The 27,269-nt window shown below is 38.5% G+C and overlaps 3 protein-coding genes and 1 long non-coding RNA gene across 9 annotated transcripts; all 4 read right to left on the bottom strand.

Annotated features, from left to right (window-relative positions):
• Positions 1-1,209: 1,209 nt before the first annotated feature.
• Positions 1,210-4,155, bottom strand: LOC119981807 (receptor-like protein 7). The gene has a single exon (XM_038824950.1). It carries the CDS (start codon positions 4,153-4,155, stop codon positions 1,210-1,212), a length of 2,946 nt encoding a protein of 981 aa, XP_038680878.1.
• Positions 4,156-4,584: 429 nt separating this feature from the next.
• On the bottom strand, positions 4,585-7,497 carry LOC119981808 (receptor-like protein 7). Its single transcript, XM_038824951.1, has one exon. It carries the CDS (start codon positions 7,495-7,497, stop codon positions 4,585-4,587), a length of 2,913 nt encoding a protein of 970 aa, XP_038680879.1.
• A 3,498-nt stretch (positions 7,498-10,995) lies between these two features.
• LOC119982108 lies at positions 10,996-14,607 on the bottom strand. Of its 6 annotated transcripts, XR_005464272.1 has the most exons (9): positions 14,315-14,607; positions 13,668-14,179; positions 13,172-13,231; positions 13,017-13,078; positions 12,580-12,669; positions 12,265-12,364; positions 11,991-12,091; positions 11,458-11,569; positions 10,996-11,337 (listed from the first exon to the last, which is right to left on the bottom strand). It is a non-coding gene; the product is annotated as an uncharacterized LOC119982108 (long non-coding RNA). The 6 variants fall into 6 exon arrangements; XR_005464274.1 differs by lacking the exon at positions 13,172-13,231 and having other exon boundaries at positions 14,315-14,606; XR_005464275.1 differs by lacking the exon at positions 12,580-12,669 and having other exon boundaries at positions 14,315-14,606.
• A 9,472-nt stretch (positions 14,608-24,079) lies between these two features.
• Positions 24,080-25,397, bottom strand: LOC119981809 (receptor-like protein 33). The gene is made up of 2 exons (XM_038824952.1): positions 24,453-25,397; positions 24,080-24,418 (listed from the first exon to the last, which is right to left on the bottom strand). The coding sequence occupies exons 1-2, from the start codon at positions 25,395-25,397 to the stop codon at positions 24,080-24,082; spliced, it is 1,284 nt and encodes a 427-aa protein (XP_038680880.1).
• Between the last annotated feature and the right edge of the window lie 1,872 nt (positions 25,398-27,269).

Genomic DNA, 27,269 nt, shown 5'->3' on the forward strand with positions numbered 1-27,269 from the left:
TTTCGTCCGACATACCTTGACCCCCACACTTGCCGAAGCTATGGCTGCGCTGCATGCTCTGAAAATTGCTGCTGATTTGGGCTTTCACAATATTATTTTTGAAGGAGACTGCAAAAACATCATCAAAGCTATCTCAGGGGACCATGAATATTTATCTCTGTGAGGACCAATTGTTAAGGAATATTCAATGTCGCGCTTCTTCATTTCGATCTTTCAGTTTGCATCATGTTCCAAGGGACTCAAACAAAGTGGCACATATGTTGGCAAAGTTGTCTTCATCGATCTGTATTGGAGTTCAGAGTTTGGGTTGAGGAAGTTCTAGAGATTATCATGTCCATAGTAGCAGAGGAAGAGCTTCAGTGTTAGCATCATTCACATGAAGGAGTTTATCTAGATTTTGCATCTGATATATGGATAATGGCTGTTATTAGCTGAAAATATTACCGTTGATGTGATCTAGCCGTTGCAATGTAAAAACTCAAAAGAAAAAACTCCTTATATCTTCAAATAATTTTTTTTTTTAAACATGGAATCCACCCTGACAAGTCATTGGTAAACTCAGGAGAAAAAGTGTGGCTGTAATTACAACCCCAAATCCCTCTAAATATTTTTTTTTTAATTTTTTGTGTTATTAAATTTAGGAGTTATGATTTATTGCTTGGAATTTAGTATATGGTTTAGAATTTGAGATTATAAGGTTTAGCATTTAAGATTTAGGGTTTAGTATTTTTTTTTTCCAAAATTTTTTTAATCCAAAATACTAAATAACTCCAAAGGAGGATTTGTGGTCATTATAACTAATTATAGGTAAACTAATTACAATCCATATCTCAAATTAAGACAACATACAAGACCCTGCAACTCTCATACACTAGTTGTGACCCGGGCGTCATTGATTTTTTTTTTTTTTTTGGTGCACATGTTCTCTCAAGTGAGTCAACAGAACACAGAAAAAAGACTAACCAGGCAAACTTAACTTTTTAAGAAACAGCGGCTTGTTTCTGGTGTTTCTGCACCAACCAAACACAGAAGACTTGGAAACAATTTCCAGCAGCAACTAAACCTAATAAAAACAGTAGAGAGATGGAATATAATAGACGGATGGAGAAACATAAAAAAGAAAAAACACACACATAGAAAACTGGAACCACATAAGAAGATGCTTGAAGCATGTATATAATTCATACATATGGAAATGCCTTGAGGAATTCAAACTCTCTGTCCCCTTCTTCTAATCCTTCTCCTGTTTTGTTGCCTCCTGCCAAAGGTTTCCACAAACCATTCATGTTTGGATGCGGTGAATCTCAGTCCGGCAACAACTCCAACAGCCAGTCCACTTGCATATCCTATCGCAACCACCATCCACAAAACATATGCTGAAAAACCACCCGAGCCCTGATCATCTTCACCAGTCGAAGGCGATGGAGGCGATTCCCCTGCATTTCCGCACAACTTAGACAATGGCTTCCCACACAATCCCAAGTTGTCCTTGTACGAATTGTTCTCAAATGTAGCAAATTGTTTTCCTTGTGGTATAGGACCTATGAGCTGATTACAGGAGACATTAAAGAATGAAAGGAATGTCAGCTGCGTGAGCTCTCGTGGAATATTTCCTGAAAGCATGTTGCTCGAAAAATCCAACGATTCGAGCACTGTGAGGTTTTCTATACCCAATGGGATGTGGCCTGAGAGACGGTTGTTGGAGAGGTTAAGGAAAATGAGATTCTTCAAAGTTGTAATGGATTTCGGGATCTCCCCTTCAAATTTGTTGCTTGAAAGATCGATAGCTGCAAGGACTTTTGGTATCTTCTGATAATCCATGTTGACACCTTTGTTAACCAAAGTTAATTGATAATTGTAAACTTGTCGGAGCACGAAACTAGAATCCATGTTGACACCTCCGCTAACCAAAGTGGTCGTATTTTGTGCCATATACGAAAATTGATCCATCTCAAAATTTCTCATGCCGTTCCACTTTTGAAAGTACTTTGATGGTAGAATGCCGGTGAAACCATTGTAGGAGATGTCAATGATTCGCAACGTTGAGAATTCAAAACCTATTGCAGGGCTTCCAACTGCACCAAAAAGTTTGTTGGATCTCAAAATGAGGACTTGCAGATCAGGCAAAGCTCCCAACCAAAAGGGGAATGTGTCACTAATCTGATTGTCACCAAGATGTAGAAGCTCTAACATTGTATGATTAGCTAATGACCTTGGTAATGTTCCTTCCAATGCATTATGCCCTAAATTGATCATCCTCAACTTACTTCCATTCGTTAATGTTTCAGGAATGGTTCCACGGAACAAGTTTTGTTCGAGATTTAAAATGTTCAAATTGCTCTCCTTGTCGAACAAACATTGCGGAAGCATGCCACTCAAGTTGTTGAATGACAAATCAAGGGCATACAGGTAAGGTAGATTGCAGAATGTTGAAGAAATTTCTCCTTTGAAACTGTTGTTTGAGAGGGTATAGTCAACAATGGAAGGTGGTGGTATGGGGACTGGACCTTGGATCTTGTTACCACGTAGCCATAGGACTTTTAGTTTAGGAAGACGCGAGATCAATGCAGGTTGCTCAATTCCGGTCAAAAAATTGAAATCAAGGTCCATAATCTCCAAAGTTTCTTTACTTATGTTCCATAACCAACTCGGAATCTGGCCGTAGATTTTATTTCCGGCGAGATTCAAGCCTTGCAGTTCATCTTGGTACCTAAGGAAGTCGGGGAACTCCCTCAAGTTGCATGAGCCAAGTCCAAGCCCGCTCCACTTTCGAAGAGTAGCGTTTGCATTGGTCACATGGAGCAATGTAAAATCATTCTCTGATATACTAAACGCTTTCATGTGTTGGAGATTGAAAAATGAGTTTAGATTAACAATGCCGCTCAAGTGGTTTCCGGTCAAATCAATCACTTCAAGATTCACAAGTTCTAAAATTTGATGAGGAAAAGGACCGTGGAATTCATTATAATCAAGGGCTAAGTTGGCTAACCGAGTAAGGTTTGTTAGCCAATGTGGAATTTGACCTCTTAAATAGTTACGCGTGAGTTGTAACTGATTGAGTTGAGTGAAGTTTTTGAGAAATTGAGGGATTTCACCACTTATATTGCATTTCTTAAGGACCAACTCAAGGAATTTGGTTTGATTTTCAAGCCACGACAAGGACTCACAACTAAAATGATCATTGCCTGAAATTGTGAAAGACGTAAGCTTTGTAAGGTTTGCCAATGAAGAAGGGATTTGGCCGAAGAAGTTATTGTCTCTGAGTCCAAGGAGGGTGATCTTGCTAAGATTACCAAGGGAAGATGGGATTGGACCCCAAAAGTTGCAATAAATAATATCCAAAGCAGTCAAGGAATGAAGATTTCCTATTGAAGGAGGAAGTTCACCTGTGAATTTTGTGTGTTGAAGCAATAAAAACTCAAGAGGAGAGCCCCAGTGAAATTCAGGCAGATGACCAACAAGTTCTTCATTTACCCCCACATTGAGAAACTGCAGGTTTTGTAGTTCAAAAATTCCCATTGGAAATTTCCCAAGCAGGCCACAATTATAGAGACTAAGAGATGATAATGAAGACAAATTTGCAGCCATTTCAGGTATTGCAGCAGATAATTCTACATTGTCAAGATGCAATTTCTCAATGTGAGTTAAATTTTGAACTAACCACATCAGGTCAGGACTTGTGAGCTTCAACAATCTTGCGTTGGATGCATCTAAATCTCCTGTCAAATCAAGAGATCTCAATCTACTCAACCCTCCTATTGCTAATGGAATTCTACCATAGAATCTAGAGGAGGAGAGATTGAGATAAGCTAGCCTTGGAAAACTGCCAAACCCGGAAGGGATTTGGGAGGAGTTGAAGTGATTGTCGGCAAGGTCAAGGCTTTGAAGGTGGCGTAGATTGAAGAGGCTACTGTTGGAATTGATAGAACCATAGAGGCAGCTGCTACTAAGGTCAAGGCTAATGACGTGGCCTGTGTGTTGATCACACACCACACCATCCCACAAGCAGCAGTCTGGATTCTCTCCTTGTTGATTCCATGATATCGTCTTTGGATAAGCATAGGGATCAGACGAAGCCGACTGGTCGATGACAAAGCTTCGGTGGAATTGCAACAATGCCAAGCTTTCTTCATTGTGACATAGGAGTGGTGTCATGTGCGTAGGAAAAACGAAGATGAATAGCAAGAAAAGCATGGCCATAAACCGCAAGTGATACAATAAGGAAGAAGCCATTGAGACTCTGGCGTCATTGATTTTTTTTTTTGGGTGCACATGTTCTATCAACTGAGTCAACAGAACACACAAAAAGACTAACTAGGCAAACTAGCTTTTTAAGAAACAGCGGCTTGCTTCTGGTGTTTCTGCTCCAACCAAACAGAGAAGACTTGGATACAATTTCCAGCAGCAACGAAACCTAATAAAAACAGAAGAGAGATGGAATATAAGACACGGATAGAGAAACATAAAAAGGAAGGAAGGAGAGGGAAAGGAAAAAAAAAACCCCACACACAGAGAACTGGAACAAAATAAGAAGATAGTTGAACCATATCTATAATTCATACATATGGAAATGCCTTGGGAAATTCAAACTCTATGTCCTCTTCTTCTCAGCCTTCTCCTTTTTTGTTGCCTCCTGCCAAAGGTTTCCACAAACCATTCATGTTTTGATGCGGTGAATCTGAGTCCGACGACAACTCCAACAATCAGTCCACCTGCATATCCTATTGCAACCACCATCCACAAAACATATGCTGAAGAACCACCTGAGCCCTGATCATCTTCACCCGTCGAATGCGATGGAGGTGACTCCCCTGAATTTCCGCACAACTTCGACAGTGGCTTCCCACACAATCCCAAGTTGTCCTTGTATGAACTGTTCTCAAATGTAGCAAATTGTTTTCCTTGTGGTATAGGACCTATGAGTTGATTATGAGAGACATTAAAGAATGAAAGGGATGTGAGTTGTGCAAGCTCCAGTGGAATCTTTCCTGAAAGCATGTTGCTCGAAAAATCCAACGATTCGAGCACTGTGAGGTTTTCTATACCCAATGGGATGTGGCCTGAGAGACGGTTGTTGGAAAGGTTAAGTGAACGGAGATTCTTTAAAGTTGTAATGGATTCCGGGATCTCCCCTTCAAATTTGTTGCTTGAAAGATCAATCGCTGCAAAGACTTCTGGTATCTGTTCATAATCCAAGCTGACACCTTTGTTGACCAAAGTTAGTTTATAATAGGAATCCATAGTAATGCCGGACAAATATGCAGTTTCCTTCATATAAGAAAATTGATCCACATCAGAATTCTTCATGACATTACAATTCTGAAAGTACTTAGATGGTAGAATGCCGGTGAAACCATTGTAGGAGATATCAATGATCCGCAACATGGAGAACTCGAAACCTGTTTCAGGGCTTCCAACTGCACCAAAAAATTTGTTGGATCTCAAGACGAGGACCTGCAGATTATGCAGAGCTCCCAGCCAATAGGGGAATGCATCACTAATCTGATTGTAGCCAAGATTTAGATATTCTATCATTGTATGATTCGCCAATGACCTCGGCAATGTTCCTTGCAGTGCATTGTACTCTAAACTGATCATCTTCAACTTATTGCTAATTGTCAATGTTTCAGGAATGAGTCCATGGAAGAAGTTATGATCCAGAAGTAGTATTTCCAGATTGTTCGGCTTGTTGAACAAACATTGCGGAAGCATGCCACTCAAGTTGTTGAATGACAAATCAAGGCCATACAGTTGAGGTAGATTGCAGAAGGTTGAAGAAATTTCTCCACTGAAACTGTTGTTAAAGATGAGATACTTGAGAATGGAAGGTGGTGGTCTGGGGACTGGACCTTGGATCTTGTTACAATTTAGCCCTAGGAATTTTAGACTACGAAGGCGCAAGACCAATGCTGGTTGCTCAAAGGCAGTCAAAAAATTGTAATCAAGTCCAATATACTCCAAAGTTTCTCTACTTATGTTCCATAACCAGCTCGGAATCTGGCCGTGGATTTTATTTCCAACGAGACCCAAGAACTCCAGATTGTCTTGGTACCTCAAGAAGTCAGGGAACTCCCTCAAGTTGCATGAGTCGAGTGCTAGCTGGCGCCACTTTCCAAGAGTAGCGTTTGCATTGGTCACATGGAGCAATGTAAAATCGTTCTCTGATATATCAAAGGTTTCCATGTGTTGGAGGTTGAAAAATGGGTTTAGATTAACAATGCCGCTCAAGTGATTTCCTCTCAAATTTATATATTCAAGATTAACAAGTTCTGAAAGTTGATGAGGAAAAAGGCCGTGGAATTCATTATTAACAAGGGCTAAGTTGGCTAACCGAGTGAGGTTTGTTAGCCAATGTGGAATTTGACCTCTTAAACGATTAGACCAGAATTGTAAATGATTGAGTTGAGTGAAGTTTTTGAGAAAGTGAGGGATTTCACCACTTATATTGCAATTCTCAAGGTTCAACCGAAGGAATTTGGTTTGCTTTTCAAGCCAGGACAAGGACTCACAACTAAAATTATCATTGCCTGAAATCGAGAAAGAGGTAAGTTGTGTAAGGTTTGCCAATGAAGAAGGGATTTGGCCAAAGAAGTTATTGCCACCGAGTCCAAGGGAGGTGATCTTGCTAAGATTACCGAGGGAAGAAGGGATTGGACCCGAAAAGTTGCAAATATGAATATTCAATTCAATAAAGGAATGAAGGTTTCCTATTGAAGGAGGAAGTTCACCTGAGAATTTTGTTTCTCGAAGCAATAAAAACTTGAGAGGAGAGCTCCAGTGAAATTCAGGCAGATGACCAACAAGTTCTTTATTCACCCCCAAATTGAGAAACTGCAAATTTGGTAGTTCAAAAATTCCCATCGGAAATCTACCAAGCAGGCCACAATTACGGAGACTAAGAGATGATAATGAAGACAAATTTGCAACCTTTTCAGGGATTGGAGCAGATAAATCTACATTGTTAAGATGTAGTTTCTCAATGTGAGTTAAATTTTGAACTAACCACATCAGGTCTGGACTTGTGAGCTCCAGCATTTTTGCATTTGATGCATCCAAATTTCCAGTCAAATCAAGAGATCTCAATCTACTCAACTCTGCTATTTCTAATGGAATCTTACCGTAGAATACGGAGGAGGAGAGATTGAGATGAGCTAGCCTTGGAAAACTGCGAAACCCGGACGGAATTTCGGAGAAGTTGAAATGATTGTCCGCAAGATTAAGGCTTTGTAGGTGGCCTAGATGGAAGAGGCTACTGCTGGAATTGATAGAACCATAGAGGCGGCTACTACTGAGGTCAAGGCTAATGACACTGCCGGTGCGTTGATCACACACCACACCATCCCACAAGCAGCAGTCTGGATTCTTTCCTTGTTGATTCCATGATATCGTCTTCAGATAAGCAGAGGGATGATAAGAAGCTGACTTGTCGACGGCAAAGCTTCGCTTGAATTGCAGCAATGCCAAGCTTTCTTCATTGTGACATAGGAGAGGTGTCATGTGCATAGGAAAAACCAAGATTAATAGCAAGGAAAGCAAGGCCATAAACCGTAAGTGATACAATAATATTGAAGAAGAAGCCATTGGATATGATGAGATGATGAATCAAAGGGAGAGATAAGCCTGCCACATATATATAAGCGTAAAATTTGGGAAAAAGTTGCTCTCATTGAAATTTCAAAGTCTTCCCTTCACTCAAAGTCAAGTACTCACAATTGTATATCAATAGCACAATTAACTGCGTGGAAATAAACCTCAAATGATGCTTTTGCCTCGGACCACAAACATTGCTCTCATCAAATTGATGGTGTCGAAATTAACCACAAATGATGCTAACTGTTTTAAGGAGGACCACAAAACATTGCTCTCAAACATCAAATATTGTTGAAGCTGTTTTGTGCAATTTTTCCAATTCATTCATTGTTGGTTGGTTGAATGATTTGAAAGATAACTACAAAAGTAAATAACGAAAAAGAAAACTGCTGCAATCTTCTAATCTGATGACATATCAGACAATAGCATTGACGTCATATGGTGTCCTCAATTTTACTAAGTACGGCCTGTACATCAGAACACTTAAGATAAAAAGAGGCCCAAGAGTATACTTTTGAGATCTCTTCGACGCTCAAGTCAGTAAGCTATCAACTAGGGAGTACTCAGTGTTCGGAGTTCTCTTTCTAGTAGCAAATAAAATGCAGGGTTTAGAACCGGTTTATAATCAATTTAATTTACCTATTGAGGTTTTCTTTTTACATGAGTTAGGATAAGTGTTGAAAAACCCCTGTACTTTCAAAAATTATCAAACAAGCCCATGTTCAATTTTTCAGGTTAAACAAGCCATTCTACTTTGCATATCGGGCTCCGTTAGCCCCCTATACAAAATTTCCATTCAAATATGCTGACGTGACAAAGAATATATGACATCTTTTACTTCAAGAAAACAAGTTGAGATCCCACGCGATGCGTGGGTATATTCCATCAATTTTTCTAGTCTTTTATAAATATTTTTGGGCAATTTTCATTAACTTGCTTCATATTAATCTTTTCCCACCCATTTTAAATAAATTCTGCACATTTATTCTCAATTGAATATAAATTTTTTTTATTTAATTAATTCCTAATCTATTCTCCTTTTGTCTACTCTCAACTTTCCCCTTCCATTTTTTTAAGTTTCCAAAAAAAATTCAAATTAGATTAACTACTAACATACTTACAGGCAATTCATAATGATATATTTTATCATTTAACTTACTCGAGTGTCATCAATTATAATTATAATTATCTATATTAAATAGTTAATGAGAACTTTTTTTTTATTTTGGCTAATTTTCTTATTTTGCTTAGAATTGTATCATTGGATGAATGTTATAGTTATTAGCAATGTCTTTCAGGATAAGATTATTTATTTTACCAGACAATAGTTATAGTTATTAATATTAAATATAAATATTGGATAATTAGTTTTAATTTGGCTACTGGCAGTGGCAATAGCACAATTAGTTTTTACTAAAATTTGCGCTCCTCTTAATGACAATTTGGTACAGTGGACGCACTATCAAATATCCTCGATAAGCTATCTTACAATTGAAACTTATTTTTAGAACTTTCATTTTTTTATTTTTTATTTATTCTTTTTTTTTATTAAGATAATATTATATATAATATTATAAAAATTTCAATATTAATTTTACTTTTATTTATATAAAAATATCTTGTAATATATAAATTTAAATTTTAAAAAAATCTATAATAAAATAAATAAATTTACCAAAAAATAAAATCATAAAATAACAAATTATTAGGATTTGACAACTTATAAACTAAGGTCTGCTATAAGGTTTACCAAATACCTAATAATTTATTTAACTTCTTATAAGTTAGTTTGTTTTTTACTATTTATTAAGCTAATTTATTTTGATAACAAATAAGCTCTAGTTGCTCTACGAAACGGAGTCTTAGTAGCACATGATGTCAATTTAGTAATAAAAAATAAATATATTGTTTGTGTAATTAATTTTTTAAAAATGTTATAACCCAAAAAAACCTATAATTTGGGAAACGCTAGCTGTCATTGAAATTTCAAAGTCTTTCCCTCACTGAAAGTTAAGTCAAGCATGTCTTGTCGACTTGATTTGAAGTAATGAAACTGCTCATGTTTTTTGGACTTGCATGGGAGAAGTCTTCGAATGACATTGCACGGTGTTTACTTTTGATAGCTTGGCCTGCTTTTATCAAGAATGGACCTGAACGATTCTATAAAGCTCAAAGCTTGGATTTTTGGTTGATGGCCCCAATCATACTTGTCGGTCTTTGCAAATTATGAAGAGGGGAAATTTGAGGCAGGCATCTTAAAGAAAGACTTTTGGATATTTAGGTCTATGTAAAAAAACATTGAGATAAGTACTCATGAAAATGTCAATTACATCACTACCTTCGCTATATACCACTTCATGTTACTTTTTCAGTAGCATGAAAGAAAAAGTCTCAAATCTAGACGATTTCGACGACGATTCGCTACATCACTATTGTCGTTAGCCTCCCCTCACTGAGATCCACAATGCTCAGCCAGATTCTGTCCAAAACGGCCACCGGAAAGGAAGTCCCAAAGTTGGTCCCTTTTGTTAGCATGATGTTACTGTTTCAAACTATAACATAGACATTAAAAAGTCAATCTATTTCATATAATGCTAATATTTTGATTATATAATTTTATAGTTTCAAAACATAGATGATTAAGAAAATAAGTCGAATTATTTGATTGCATAATGTTGCATTTTCGAAACATTAACATTGAAAGAGTAACATTATAACTGTATGATCTCATATCTGTAGGATTTTAGATATGAACTTAGTACATCTCAGATCTAAGAAGATGAAGAAGAAGAAGGGAAAAAGAATTCTAGTGCGTATAGCTAATACGCCCAGATGTTATTTTGAAGTTACCAACTTTATGTGAATTATAATTTCCAATTCAATTTGAGTAATCGGATCTCTGTTTTGAGGCTTGCCTGGCCTTAGTGGGCATTCGAATTCATTGGGACCATGCACCGGTCACGTGCTCACATTTGGGTCGTGATAATAAGTTGTTTCTTAATATAATATCCAAGGAAAAGTGCATCACCTTTACTTTACTGGTTGATGGATTTTTTTTTTCTTTATGTGATAATTGCAGCCTGGGTGGAACAGGTTGGTGCTTCTTCCTGTTCCCTTACGTGTTATGAAACAACGAGCTCTTCACCCGCGCGCTTCGCGCGGGTGAATTTCTTCTATATTAGTTTTGTTGGAGTATTTGTTGGTGAGAAGATGTATGTTTCAAGATTTGTTATTATTGTCCTGCATGGAAAAGAATTTAAAAATTTACGACATATGTATATAGTCTTCTGGTGAGAAAGATTGCTAAGTTTGTGTCTACTTGATGGTTTGATCCAGTAACACTTAAAGATGGTAGCATTGTGTTTGTTTGCAGTTGGAAGAATGATATGTATAGTATTTTAATAAACTGTCAATAATGAATTAAAAATTACATATAAAATGCTTTAATAATAAGCTTCTGCAATGATGGTGCTAAGTAATAGTCCTAGAATAGCAAAACATCTTCATATTAGTATTGTCAAAACATTGCACCCATATCCAACATTAGAATCATATCCTACATTAAAAAGGTATAAGCTATTAACTAAAATAACAATGCAGCTCATGTGAACACCCAACACGAAACCCACTTTGGTCCCTCGAAAGTCATACTTTGTTGGTGTTTCCGTGTTTGGACTTTTCATCAAGATACTCACATAAATGTTACTAAAGTTTCTTCATGAATGAAATTCAGTCATTAGCTTCTTTCTGCAAAAAAATGTAAGTCGGCCAAAAGATCATAACTTCACACTGGCCTTGTATCACTGAGTAAAATCCACATTCCTTCAATTACAATAGTTATACATAATTCAGTAGGACAATAATTACCTGTTATTGCTTGGTAGATGTAAGATGAGATGCATTATAAATTGACAAATCCAATTATCCAATTCCTCGTTCAACCATACCGAAGTCCCCCATGAGTCATTGATATTAGTTTCTAAGAAGACAACAATAAGTGAATCATTAGAAACATGTAAAGTGCATAGCTAACCTAATAAAGTTCCGTAATGGGACTAAAGCAGGATACCATGAGACAGAATATCTGAAATGACAATTTGCGTATAAAACATAAGTACATAAATTTGATTTAACTTTTTATTCAGATATTGTAGTAAATCAGATGCTAGAATTTTAAAAAATAATTACAAATATCATTAGCCACAACATTTATTTTAAGCAAACTTTCTAAAAATAAAACAGAGAAAAATCGTAGTTCACACAACACTATATAAATATTTTTCACCATATGGCTAGACTAAGAAACAAAAGGTCAGCAGATAAGCCAAAAGGAATAATCAAGATGTAACAAAAATAATTAAAACAATTTTTTATTGCAATGAAACATTGCTCTCAAATACCTTTCCTATTAGTACTTGACACCCTTCAATTCCTTTATCTGCCGCATGGATCCTTCCCAATCTTCGCTAATCACTATACCATCTCTTTCAGAGCCTTCACTCTACACCAAAAAGAACAAACCATTTCTATATATATAATTATCCAAAAAACTAATCTAAATTTTTGAATGATTTACAGGCTTAAAAAATTTAAAGGAAAAATATAAACATATCAGCAAGAAACAAAACATATAGGTGAAAACACAGTGAGTAAAAACAATGAAAAAATTCTTACCTTAATATTAGAACCCCAAATGCTAAGAATCCGAAGATTCACATCCTAAGCCACATATGGTGATTGGACATTTGGACCTCAATGGCTGTCGAACGAATACCTGCATACCATGAGTTCAATTGCCTAAGAAAAATAACTAACTATCAAAAGCAACGCATTTACTTGTGAAAGAAAACTTGATAATTGATGCCGCAAATATGGTACTATGGTAGTACTACTGTATTCACAGGATGCAAAATTAAGATCCAGATTTTACTGGAGCCAAAATTATCAAATGATATAGCTAACAAAGCATAAAGATGATATAGCGCTTACTTTTCCCTCGGCATTATGCCATCACCTTTGATGCAATTCCCAGTAGATCATACACCCACCAACAACTACAATACCTTCCTCGACAGTTGCCTGAAAAATATTTAAACATATAGACTTTGTGAGTTTGTAGTTTCTAGCATGTGTCTTCCCAACAACTAAATTGAGCCCTATAACATGAAGAAACTAACATGTGTCTTCCCGATGAGTGCAAACACCGACTGGCTCTAAAGATATATGGGTTAAAGATGTCAACACCACATTTCAACAATCATTCAAAAATTAAAATGACTTCCCTCTGAAAGTTCTTTTATCATGGTGGAGAGGGAGAGGTGGGCTTTTGGAGTGTCATTATTTTAATCTTTGATTTTATTGGCACGAAAATGTAAAAAGAATTCCAAAAACTATCTGGAAATTTTTTTTGCTCCAAAGCCCTATACCTTGGTATCACTTGATAGGGCATCGAATGCTCCTTCCCACTTGCTTTCATGTGTTGCAATATCTAAAAATTTTATGGAATAAACATTGTTATATGACACATAAGCAAAATTCGAAGCAGTAGAAATAACGTAGAACATTAATTCGCTAAACTAACCACAGTTTTTGTAGACTGACGCCATCGAAGATAGAAGCAAGATTCTGATGAGAAAAGGACCTATAGACAATGGGTTCTTTATCAGGCCTTCGTACCAGTAAGTAGACAACATTTTATCATTCACGTTTAGAAACCACCATAAATTCTTTCAAAAGCAAAAGGAAAAGGCCTTCATAAATTTAGTAGGCAAGAACTACTGGTAAGAAAGTACCATATAAATGAACCATTTTGAATCATGGCAACAAAAAAAACCTTGTAAATATGCTAAGATCAGCGGAAAAAAGAATCATCCAAGGCAATTTTGTTGTAGATGTGGCTTGTATACGGTAGAATAAAAGTCGCTAAATTTATCTGGTTGATTGGTTCCGCTGTAACATACAATCTTTGGAATAGAGAAGACAATGCTTACATGCCAAAGATAAGCTGTACAGCTGGGAAAAAAAAAGTAGGTTCTAAAGACAAAATTTTCCTATGCGGGTTTTAAGAAGTATCATACCTGTACATAAAAGTTCGTAGATATGTCAGGTGGCAGATCTAGTGCGCCAATTTGAATCACTGCAAGAAGAAAGAATAGTGGAAACAGCCTTCGGGAGATGTGGTGGAAGAAGAGAAGTCGTTATAAGTTGGAAGAAGAGAAGCCAAAAGCAAAATACTCGAAGAGTCAACAATCCGCAGCTTCTTCATCACCACAAATGGAAGAAACCATATCTTCAGGAACCAATAAACCACCAGTAAATCAGATCCATGATAGAAAACACCAATCGAGAATTAGAGTAACCCACGTTGTTGTTGCTGGGTTTCCTTCTGCTGGATCCAATCATAGTTGGCCCCCAAGAAAGTTTGATGACATTGTTGGAGAAGAAGAAGTGGGAGTCCATTTAGAGCGAATAAGTCTTGATAAGTATGGAAAAAAAAGGAGCCAAAAAGATAATGCTTGAAGAATCAACCATCTGCGGCTTCTTCAAACCATAAATGGAAGAAACCAAGTGTCCAGATCCAATAATTTACCTGCAAAAAATCAGAGCCAGAAAAGAAAACACCAGTTAAGAATCCAAGAAACCCAAGTTTCTGGTGCAAGGTCCAATAGAAATCGAGGAGCCCATTTAGAGCAAAAAAGTATTGATAAGTTGGAGAAAAGAGAACCGATAAAGAAAACACTGGAGGGTTCAACCATCTGCACCAGCTTCATCATCACGACAAATGGGAGAAACGAAGTCTCTAGGATCCAATAATGCACCTGCAGAAAACCATAGACAAAAGATGGCCATACTGAACATGGCCTTGGCTGGCACCGACGGGAGACGCTATTGTGACTGGCGGAGGAGGGATGGTGATGGCGGTGGTCTGGCTATGAGATCGAAAGAGAGGTGAGAGGTTTGGCAGGATATGGTGGAAGAATTGAAAGTAGCAACACGTGTCAATCTTATGAATTCAGCAATAACAGGTGTCTCCCATGCATGAATCTCTTGGTTGAACTGGCAGTGCACAACGTTAATATACGTGGGACCCATAAAACAGCTCACAAAAATCCCAGTCACATGCCAACACCAGGAAAAGAAGAGAATGCGGGTCCCATAAACCAAGGTACACACAAAGCCAAACCGCGTGAGTATAAAAATCAAGAGGAACTCGCCCGCAAATACACTGACATGCCTCCCATCTTATATTACTTATAGATAGATAGATAGATAGATTATAGATTAGTTCGAGAACTTAACTGGTTCACGGCCCTTCTTATGCCATTTTCAGTTGTTGACTGCGCTCTTGCTTATGCATATGCTCTGTTTGGGTTTAACTTTTTATTCTTATTTTTTTGGAGTTTTGCGTATGTCAAATTTTACGGACGTTCTTTCAAGTGCTGCTTAAGGCAAACTGATCTGGATAAGAAGCTACTGGGAAGTTGATGTAAACACCGAATGTGAGATACCACATCGGTGGATTCAAGGCTTGAGTTGCAGTATATAAGTGGGTCAATCTTAACATTGGTTAAAGTGGCTAGTTAGGGTCTGCTTGTTGCTGGGCTTGGGTCTGGATCTACAGAAACGCGAGTGTGGGCGAAATACATCATCGTGAAGAGATGGGTCAACTCTCAGATCAGGTGGCTTCGCTGGTCCAGCAGATGGATGGAATCACGGCAGCACTACAGGAGCTGCGAGCGCAGTCTAGAAGGCAGTCTGTGAGTGATGTTGGTGAATCAGTAACAGATGGGTCAGAACTGGGGTTCGATAACCCATTTGCACCCATGGAATCACGAGGTTATGGCAGGGAAGTAAATCGAGCTTCAAATGTTAGTCGTTGGGAAGCTGGGATTCGTGTGGATATCCCAGAATTTGTGGGGGGGCTACGGGCTGAAGAGTTCCTAGATTGGCTCTATGCCGTGGAGGAAGTGCTCGAATTCAAGGAAGTACCTCCACAAAAGAGGGTACCTTTAGTGGCTACACGTCTTCGAGGGCGCGCTGCGGCCTGGTGGCATCAGTTCAAACTGAACCGTGTGAGGCAGGGAAAGAGTAAGGTAGAATCTTGGGAGAAGCTAGATGAAGAAGTATATGAGGTTCGCCTTCTTGCCATATAATTATACTCACACCTTGTATCAACAGCTGCAAAATTTGAGGATGGGAACCCGTGGGATTGATGATTATACCACTGAGTTTTATCAACTGATAGCACGAAATGGCATAATGGAGACTGAAGAACAATTGGTCTCGCGTTATGTGGGAGGAATGCGAACACAGTTCCTGGATGTTTTGAATATGTTCAGCTTGTATTCAGTGGCTGAGGCCTATCAAAGAGGCAAGCAGTTGGAGAATCGTTTGAATCGAAAAGGGGGTGACAATCTTTGGGGAGGGGTTAACACTGACCGTGGTAAAACTAGCGTGCCCAGTGACAAGACGAATTTGAGTGGTCCGGTTCCTAGCAAGCAGACAATTCCTACTTCTTATCGAGTGAGCAATTCAGACATTAAGTGTTATAAATGTGGTGAAATGGGACATCGGTCATTTGAATGTCGTAAAGGAGACCGTACTGGGAAGGCGTTGTTGTTAGAGGTGGATGAGCATGACCCGGATGAATTCGAGGAGGATATGCAGCCTAATGTAAAAAAAGAGGATGAATTGGTGGAGGAGCTAGTCGTGGGAGATCATGGCACCTCATTAGTGGTTCGTAGGGCTTGTTATACTCCACGTACCGCAGATGGTGAGAGTTGGTTGAGGAGTGCTGTGTTCCAGTCTACTTGTACCATTAGTGGTAAAGTGTGTAGTTTCATAATCGACTCTGATAGTTGTGAAAATGTGGTGGCTGTAACTGTCATACAAAAATTGGGGTTGAGAATAGAAGAGCATCCAAAGCCCTATAAGCTTGCGTGGATCAAGAATGGTACTGAAGTTAAAGTGTCGAAAAGGTGCAAAATTCATTTTTCGGTGGGTCTGAAGTATAGGGATCAGGTTTGGTGTGATGTTGTTGACATGGATGCTTGTCATCTCCTGTTGGGTCGGCCATGGCAGTTCGACCGATATGCAATACATGATGGTCGAAAGAATACTTATAGTTTTGTGTTCGAATCGGTGAAAATTGTGCTAGTTCCCAGTCAAGACCAGCCTTCCACTGTGGATAAAACCCACATTGGAAACTTGACTTGTCTTTTTCTGTCCCGTTTTGAAGAAGAATTGCAAGATGCTGATGTGGTATATCTTTTGTTGACTAAGGAAGTAGTGGAGGGTACCAGTATACCAACATGTGTACAAGAATTATTAGAGGAATACGCTGATGTTTTCCCAGCAGAGTTACCGAATGGTTTGCCACCATTGCGTGAAATTCAACATCGGATTGATTTAGTGCCAGGGAGCAGTCTTCCCAACCGTCCACACTATCGAATGAGCCCAAAAGAACCCGAAGAACTTTGTCGTCAAGTTGAGGAGCTATTAATGAAAGGGCATATACGGGAGAGCCTTAGTTCTTGTGCCGTACCCGCATTGTTGACGCCTAAGAAAGATGGCTCTTGGCGCATGTGTGTTGATAGTAGGGCCATCAACAAAATCACCACTCGCTATCGGTTCCCAATTCCAAGGTTGGATGACTTGTTAGACCAACTTTTAGGTGCCACCATCTTTAGTAAGTTAGACTTGAAAAGTGGGTACCACCAAATTCGTATTCAACCGGGTGATGAATGGAAGACTGCTTTTAAGACTCGGGAGGGATTGTATGAGTGGTTGGTTATGCCCTTCGGCCTAACGAATGCCCCAAGTACTTTTATGCGCTTCATGAATCAAATTCTTCGGCCTTTTATCGGAAAATTTGTCGTCGTTTATTTTGACGACATCTTGATTTTTAGTGCTGATCGAGTTTTACATTTACAACACCTACGAGAGGTGTTAACTGTTCTGCGGAAGGAGAGTCTGTTTGGTGGCATTAGTAAGTGCTCTTTTATGGTTGATAAGGTTTTGTTTCTTGGCTACGTCATTTCAGGTGAGGGCATTGCATTGGATGAGAGTAAGGTGGAAGTAATAAGAAACTGGCCTGAACCGAAGTCGTTATCCGAAGTGCGTAGTTTCCATGGATTGGCTTCTTTCTATCGTCGGTTTATAGCCCATTTCAGCTCTATTATGGCGCCTATTACTGATTGTATGAAGGGGCAACAATTTCAATGGACCGCGGAAGCTGCGGTAGCTTTCCAAAATATTAAACAAGCTCTTACCAGTGCTCCAATTCTAGTCTTGCCTGACTTTCAACAGCACTTTGAACTCCATTGTGATGCTTCCAAAGTGGGCCTTGGAGGAGTGTTAAGCCAACAAGTTCGACCCGTGGCATTTTTTAGTGAGAAGTTATCAGGTGCCAAACTCAAATATAGTGTTTATGATGTGGAGTTTTATGCTCTTGTTCGTGCCTTAAAGCATTGGTATTGTTATCTTATACATGATGAGTTTGTGATCTACTCGGACCATGAAGCCTTGAAGCACATCAACAGCCAATCCAAACTCTCTTTTCGGCATGCTGCATGGGTTAATTTTTTGCAGCAATTCACCTTCTCTATCAAACACACAGCTGGATCCTTAAATAGAGTCGCGGATGCGTTAAGTCGCCGAGCTTTCTTTCTCTCAACAATGCGCAACCAGGTTGTTGGTTTTGATGTTCTTTGTGAATTTTATTCATCTGATCCTTATTTCTCTGTCATTTTGGAGGATGTTGCAGGGGATGGACCCACTGATTTTCACCTCCAAGAAGGATTTCTATTTAGGGGCAACCAACTTTGCATCCCAGTCTCTAGTTTACATCTACGGATTATTCAAGAAGCCCATAATGAGGGTCATATGGGTCGCGATAAAACTTATGCTTTGATTGCAGCTTCTTATTTTTGGCCTTCTATGCGACGAGAGATCTCTCGTTTTGTTGAAAGTTGCAAAATTTGTCAAGTTTCTAAGGGTGTTGCCACTAACGCGGGCCTGTATATGCCGCTGCCCGTGCCCTCGCAACCGTGGACTGATGTGAGTATGAACTTTGTCCTTGGTCTTCCCCGCACTCAGCGTGGCCATGATGCAATTTATGTTGTGGTGGATCGTTTCTCGAAGATGGCACACTTTATTCCTTGTCGCAAGACCACCGATGCTAGTCGTGTGGCTAATTTGTACTTTCGTGAGGTGTATCGTCTCCACGGTTTACCTCTTACTATTGTTTCGGACAGGGATACCTGATTTGTGGGTCACTTTTGGCGTAGCTTGTGGAAGCTAACTCGCACAGCTCTTACTTTTAGTAGTGCATATCATCCACAAACGGACGGTCAAACTGAAGTGGTGAATCGTTCATTGGGAAATCTTCTACGAAGTTTGGTTGGTGATCATGTGAAAACTTGGGACCAATGTTTAGCTCGGGCAGAATTTGCTTTTAACCATTCGGTTAACCGCAGCACAGGATTCAGTCCTTTCATGATTGTTTATGGTGTAGCTCCCCGTGCCCCAATTGACCTGGCCCCAACTTCAAATTTGAAGCGTCCCAATGTTAAGGCTGAAGACTTTGTTGCTCAACTCCAACAGATTCACACAGTTACCCAACAACGTCTCTTAGAGTCTACAATTAAATATAAAACTGCTGCAGATGCAACACGTAGGTGATGGATCGTACTTAACACAAGAGGGGGGGTGAATTGTGTCCCCAAATTCCGATAGGAATCTCTTTTTATAATTTAAAAGGAAATCAATGTCAATTAACAATTAGCACACAAATTTGGACTCTAATGATTATCTTAATCAATATTCATTTCAATGCAAGATGTGATACAATATGGTGAATGATCAATTATCAAATAATCAAGGAATTGCAAAAACAGATTTTTTAAACAACACACTGCGCACAGATTTTACAACTCAAATTTCACCTAGCAAATCAAGTCAGAATTCAATGAAATTTGGTATGCAGTATCACAACACCCTAATGAATACTATATCAAAAATTCAGATTAAAATTCAAAGTTTAGCTATGTGAACAGTGCACGGACAGACTAGTGGTTCAGAAAATTCTGCAATCAAAACACTTAATCAATCAACAAGCAAGCAATGCAATCAAGAAAGTCCACACAACAATTTATAGTAGTTCGGAGACTCTTCTCCTACATCTACTACCTAGGTTCACCAACCTAGGATTTTCCAACCTCCACTAAGGATGTGGTTTTCTCAAGAGCTCCACAAAACTCACAAGGGTTTTTAGGTCACCCTTAAAACTGAAGATTTCAAGATAATCTTCAAACTTTACAACCAAGGGTTTCAAGCACTCCCTTAAACTCAACCTCAACAAGGTTTTTGCCCAATGAAGGGACTTTTACAAGTGTTCGGTATAAATGGTTCACTCAAGGTTTGCACTAAGCAAATGGGGTTGAGGAACACTCAAGAATCACAATATCACCTCACGGGTTGGATAGAAAATGAAGAATAATGAGGATTTTCGAATCTGAAAATAAGAAGCCAAATGAGAAGCACTCCCTCTTTGCAAAAGCAAAATAGTGAGGAAGCCTTTAGAGTGGCTTGGGTAGAAGCTTGGATTCAATGGCACAAACTAGCTTGGAAGCTTTGAGAACAAGAATTTCTTCAATGTAATTTTGGCTTCTCCAAGTTGGAATGAGGAAGAACCCCTCTTTATAATTTACCAAGCTCTTGTGATTTCCATCATTGGATCTTTTTCATCTTCAAATCTCGACCTTCAATTACATGTGCAAATCTTGGCCATTTAATGAATAGATCATTAAATCTTGACCTTACAATATGTAGCCGTTGCACTTGCATTATTTTCCAAGTCTAGCTTTCCAAGATTTGAGTTGTCATATGCACTTGAAGCCATCTTTGACAATTTGATCAAACTTGCACCAAATCTTGACCTTGGTATCTCCAACAATTTTGTCATCTTTGACCATTTGATCAAACTTACACCAAATCTTGGCCTTGGTATCTCCAATGATTTCCTACAAAATGTGTAGCAACTTGCAACCATCTTTGACTCCAAAAATCAAGTAAGATCTTCTTTTAAGTCAAAAATTGCAAGCAAGAATATGGTCTTATGCACAACCATTGGATTCACCTTTTAAATGGTCATCTTAACCCTTCAAGTCTTGTTGTAATCTGATCCATTCATAATTCAAAACAATTCAATCTCAGCCATAGATTAGTGTACCATTGGAGCTTGTAGTCTTCAAGAATATATTCATAATCTAAGTCTTGTCTAGTTGCAAAATATACTTTCTCATCTCTTACAAATTTCAACCATTGCATTTGTCATTTAGCTTCATCAATTGTCTTCTCACAAAAATCTGATCATTGACCTCAATAAAGGAAGCATGTGCAAGATCTTGTTTGATGAAGACAAGAGATCCTTCACGTGACCAAACATGTCCCTCCAATCTTGACTTCAAACTCTGAATTTGGCAGCACCAATATATCCATATTATACAGCCCTAAGGCTAGTTCCAATCATCAATCAAAATGCCTTAGTGGAAGGTTGATGAACATAGGTTTTTCTTGGTTTTCTAGAGATCCAAACTCATACTCGAAAACCTGACTTCAATTCACTTGAGCAAACTGAATTCTGAGTGATATAACATCCTCATGATGATTAACCTACAAAGAAATAGGAGGTAGAACTCTCTAATTGCATGTAAGCTCAAAGAGCTTCATATAGAGCGCATAGGTTAATTACATTAGAAAAACAACCCAGAAAATTCATATTACTGCATGATAAATCATTTTATATATATTAGAATGTCCATATAAAATTTCATAACAATCGGAAATCGTTTGGTCACTCAACCAAGCAAATAAGTCACTAATAGTGAAACCGATAAATTCTAAGTGTAAATTCAATGTTATTTTGAAAACTCAGTGTAAATGACCTTTTCTCTCGAACTTTACTAAGTCAAATATGTTCATAGTGATGAAACTAAGATGCACACGAAATTTCATTTAAATCGGAGTTCATTTGGTTCACCACGTTCACAAAGAACACATATGCACAAAATTAGGTAAAACCTAGTTTTGGCGGAATTTAAGCATATGACCAAATATATATGTGATGCACTTAATTTATCATGATTATAGTCCTAGAACATATATTAGACCTTTATGTGCATGTGGTTCAAGTTTCAAGTCATTTGGACCTAAGTTGGTTAAGATAAATTATGATCATTAGAAGATTAATGCCCTAACTTAGTCCATGTATGTTTGTTTTCAAAACTGAATTTCCAGCACTATCTCAAAAATATATAGATATCAAATTCACATAGAGATATGCATAAGCTTTCATTTAAGTGTATATGCACAATTAAGATATTAAACAATTAATCAAATAACCATTTAAGCATGTTTTCTAGCATTTTAGGATATGTTCAAATCAAGCATGCTCACACACATTTTAGTATACAATCATACACAATCATCAAAAACACAATGTTGACTCGACACTAAGTCTTGGTCCAACAGTAGGCACCTGGAATTTGACGTGGGTGACTATGTGTGGGCTGTCCTCACCAAAGATAGGTTCTCTGCAGGGGAATACAACAAACTTTCTGCCAGAAAAATAGGCCCCTTGGAGATTATAGGCAAAATCAATCCGAATGCGTATCGTCTTAAACTTCCAGCTCATATTCGCACTGCAGATGTGTTTAATGTGAAACATCTTATTCCCTATACTAGTGATTTTTCTGATGATGATGATCTGTTGCATTCGAGGGCGACTTCTTCCTCACCTGGCGGGGATAATGTGGAACAGATTGCTGCTTGTTTCATGGATAAATTCGATCGCAAGTCTACATGATTTGTGTTGTTGTATCTTTGTTTTGTTGGACCTGCTTTTGGTATTTTGTTGTTTTAACGTGGTGGGCTGGTCCTGTGGTTTTCTTTTGTAGGCTTAATTGTGTTTGGGCCCATTTTTTGTTCCCTTTCATTTGTGTTATTTGACTAGGGCTGTAAGATGGGGAAGAGGATTATTGAATATTGAAGAAAGTAAATTCAGAGCTGGTTCTCTGTTATCCCGAATTCTTGGCATTCCATTGGAATCAACAAGTCTTTGAGGCTGTTCTACATCATATTGGTATCAGAGGCTTGAGTTGCAGTATATAAGTGGGTCAATCCTAACATTGGTTAACCGATTTTCCGGTGGCTAGCTAGGGCCTGCTTGTTGCTGGGCTTGGGCCTGGATCTACATCAGATGCAGGTTTCGAAAACACGTGCGGCCCATGGCCCAAGGCCCCATAGCCCGAAAAGGGGGGGTCTGGTGGGGGGGGCGGCGTGCCGTAGAGGGTGAGAATGATGTAAACACCGAATGTGAAATACCACATCGGTGGATTCAAGGCTTGAGTTGTAGTATATAAGTGGGTCAATCCTAACATTGGTTAACCGGTTTTCCAGTGGCTAGTTAGGGCCTGCTTGTTGCTGGGCTTGGGCCTGGATCTACATCAGATGCAGGTTTCGAAAACACGTGCGGCCCATGGCCCAAGGCCCCATAGCCCGAAAAGGGGGGGTCTGGTGGGGGGCGGCGTGCCGTAGAGGGTGAGAATGATGTAAACACCGAATGTGAGATACCACATCGGTGGATTCAAGGCTTGAGTTGCAGTATATAAGTGGGTCAATCCTAACATTGGTTAACCGGTTTTCCAGTGGCCAGTTAGGGCCTGCTTGTTGCTGGGCTTGGGCCTGGATCTACATCAGAAGTGGAAGCGTTAGGTAAGTAATGATATTAAACTGTTTACTATTGGAGCTTTGCGATACATGTTTCTGACTACACTCGTTCACTTGATACCTAAGCATCTCAGATCTTTGTTTCCTTCTTGTTGCTCTTCTATTCTATTATGTTTTGGTGCATGACAACTTGTGCTGATTACTGATTTAGATGTTACCTTAACTCTAGTGCTAATCATGGTATGTTTTGGCTCTGCTCTATTAGTTTTAATATCTACCTCTGAACATCTGTTTCTGGGGGATCTCGATTACCCATTTACATATTGACTTTATTAGTTTCTTGAGTTGCCATCTGCTACTGCTAGTCTTAGTTTACCTTGTCTTTATTCTTTTGTTTGGCCATAAAAGTTGCATCTGCACAGTCTCAATATAAGAATGTTCCCATTTGAAAAAAAAATAAAAATACTTGGACGTCAATGATTATTTAAGAAACAAAACACACAAAAAGACTAACCAGGCAAACTTAACTTTATAAGAAACAGCAGCAGAGCGACGTGTTTCTGCTCCAACCAAATATAGAAGACTTGGATACAATTTCCAGCAGCAACTAAACCTAATAAAAATAGCAGAGAGATGGAATATAATACACGGATAGAGAAAAACATAAAAAAATTAAAACCACACACAGAGAACTGGAACAACATAAGAAGATACTTGAACCATGTATATAATTCATACATACTGAAATGCTTTGAGAAATTCAAACTCTCTGTCCCCTTCTTCCAATCCTTCTCCTATTTTGTTGCCTCCTGCCAAAGGTTTCCACAAACCATTCATGTTTCGATGCGGTGAATCTTTGTCCGGCGACAACTCCAACAGCTCGTCCACTTGCATATCCTATTGCAACCACCATCCACAAAACATATGATGAAAAACCACCCGATCCCTGATCATCTTCACCAGTCGAAGGTGATGGAGGCAATTCCCCTGCATTTCCACATAACTTAGACAATGGCTTTCCACACAATCTCAAGTTGTCTTTGTATGAATTGTTCTCAAATGTAGCAAATTGTTTTCCTTGTGGAATAGGACCTATGAGCTGATTACAAGAGACATTAAAGAATGAAAGGAACGTGAGCTGGGAGAGCTCCAGTGGAATATTTCCTGAAAGCCTGTTGCTCGAAAAATCCAATGATTCGAGCACTGAGGTTTTCTATACCCAATGGGATGTGGCCGGAGAGGAAGTTGTTGGAAAGGTTAAGAAAAAGGAGATTCTTTAAAGTTGTAATGGATTCGGGGATCTCCCCTTCAAATTTGTTGCTTGAAAGATCGATAGCTGCAAGGACTTTTGGTATCTTCTTATAATCCATGTTGACACCTTTGTTAACCAAAGTTAGCTGATAATTGTAAATTTGTTGTGACGCGAAACTAAATTCCATGCTAACACCTTTCTTAACCAAGGTCGTATTTTGTGCCATATACGAAAAGTGATCCACATCAAAATTTCTCATGCCATTCCACTTCTGAAAGTACTTAGATGGTAGAATGCCGGTGAAACCATTGTTGGCGATGTCAATGATTCGCAATGTGGAGAATTCGAAACCTGTTGCAGGGCTTCCAACAACACCAAAAAATTTGTTGGATCTTAAAATGAGGACCTGCAAATTATTCAGAGCTCCCAACCAAAAGGGGAATGTGTCACTAATCTGATTGTCACCAAGATTTAGAAACTCTAACATTGTATGATTAGTCAATGACCTCGGTAATGTTCCTTGCAGTGCATTATGACCTAAGTTGATCATCCTCAACTTACTTTCATTCGTTAATGTTTCAGGAATGGTTCCGCGGAAGAAGTTTTGTTCGAGATTTAAAATGTTCAAATTGTTCACCTTGTCGAACAAACATTGTGGAAGCATGCCACTCAAGTTGTTGAATGACAAATCAAGGGCATACACGTAAGGCGGATTGCAGAAGGTTGCAGAAATTTCTCCACTGAAACTGTTATTGGAGAAGCTATAGTCGAGAATGGAAGGTGGTGGTCTGGGGACTGGACCTTGGATCTTGTTACCACGTACCATTAGGACTTTTAGATTATGAAGACGTGATATCAATTCAGGTTGCTAAAAGCCAGTCAAGAATTGAAACCAAGTACAACAACCTCCAAAGTTCCACTACTTGTGTTCCATAACCAGCTCGGAATCTTGCCGTGGATTTTATTTCCAATAAGATTCAAGATCTCCAATTTAACTTGGTACCTAAGGAAGTCAGGGAAATCCCTCAAGTTGCACGAGCCGAGTGCTAGCACTTGCAGCTTTCGAAGAGTGGCATTTGCATTGGTCACATGGAGCAATGTAAAATCATTCCCTGATATATCAACCCTTTTCATGTGTTGGAGGTAGAAAAATGGGTTTAGATTAACAATGCCGCTCAAGTGATTTCCCCTTAAATAAATAGCTTCAAGATACACAAGTTCGGAAATTTGATGAGGAAAAGGGCCGTGGAATTCATTATAACCAAGGTCTAAGATGGTTAACCGAGTGAGGTTTGTTAGCCAATGTGGAATTTGACCTCTTAAATGGTTAGAGGTGAGTAGTAAATGATTGAGTTGAGTGAAGTTTTTGACAAAGTGAGAGATTTCACCACTTATTTTGCAATTCTCAAGGTCCAACTGAAGGAATTCGGTTTGCTTTTCAAGCCATGGCAGCTGCTACTGAGGTCAAGGTTAGTGACGCGGCTGGTGTGCTGATCACACACCACACCATCCCACAAGCAGCAGTCTGGATTCCCTCCTTGTTGATTCCATGATATCGTCTTTGGATAAGCAGAGGCATAAGATGAAGCTGACTTGTCAATAACAAAACTTTGCTTGAATTGCAGCAATGCCAAGCTTTCTTCATTGTGACATAGTAGTGGTGTAATGTGCATTGGAAGGACCAAGATTGATAGCAAGAAAAGCAAGGTCATAAACCGCAAGTGATACAAAAAGGAAGAAGCCATTGGATATATGATGAGATGAAGAATAAACGGAGATATAAGCAGCCATTTATAAGCGTACGAGTAAGGAAACACTTGCATTCATTGATATGTGAAAAATTTTCACTTGCCAACAAAACAAATTTCCAGTCTTCCACTACCCAAAAAATTTTCAAAGTCTTCCTCTAACCAAAAAATTTTCAAAGTCTTTCTGTTAAGAAGTAATCTATTCTTAGTTTTGAATAATCTGTTATTAGTTCGATCTGGCATGCTTTTATTACGAATTGGCTTGAGGGTCCAATCCCATTAGGTGAGCTTTAGTTGCACCATGACCTTTTCGAACTATATCTCGACTTATGTTTGACTCTTTGTTTTTTAGGTATTGGATCCCCACATCCCACCTCTTCAACGAGAGACAAATATCGGTTTAGGGGCGAAATAACTTGGATTGGAATTTTCAATATTGAAGCAACTAATTGGATCAAAGATAAGTTTGAAGCGTCAATGTAACAATACACTGTGATGTTTAGTGTTCAATAACAAAGAAACGACATGCACAATTGGTCACACTATTACACTAAGGTAAAAAGAAGGTGAGGAGCACATTCTAGTTAATATGACAAAGTATTTTACGATTAATCAATGGAAATTAATTCTTAATTAAGCTTGTGGAAGGATTAATAATTGGTAAGAATTTGATGCAGTGTGTTGTGGTAAGATGTAGAAAATCGAACACAGAGATATAGTACAACCCTTCCCAAAAGTCTAGATTGAGTAATAAATTAGTAATATGAGAAAATTCAGCTCTCGCTCAAAAGCGACCGTCTATTAATCTTAAATTCAATAATCAACTACTAAAACAAAGTCAAGTACATTATAGTGAAGCAGCCATTTGATATAATTAGATGAAGAATAAAACCAAGATATATAAGCCAGCCATTTATTAGCGTACAACTAAGGAAATACTAATTACCATC

The sequence above is a fragment of the Tripterygium wilfordii genome, chromosome 17, assembly GCF_013401445.1.
Source record: "Tripterygium wilfordii isolate XIE 37 chromosome 17, ASM1340144v1, whole genome shotgun sequence".
NCBI classification, from domain to species: domain Eukaryota; kingdom Viridiplantae; phylum Streptophyta; class Magnoliopsida; order Celastrales; family Celastraceae; genus Tripterygium; species Tripterygium wilfordii.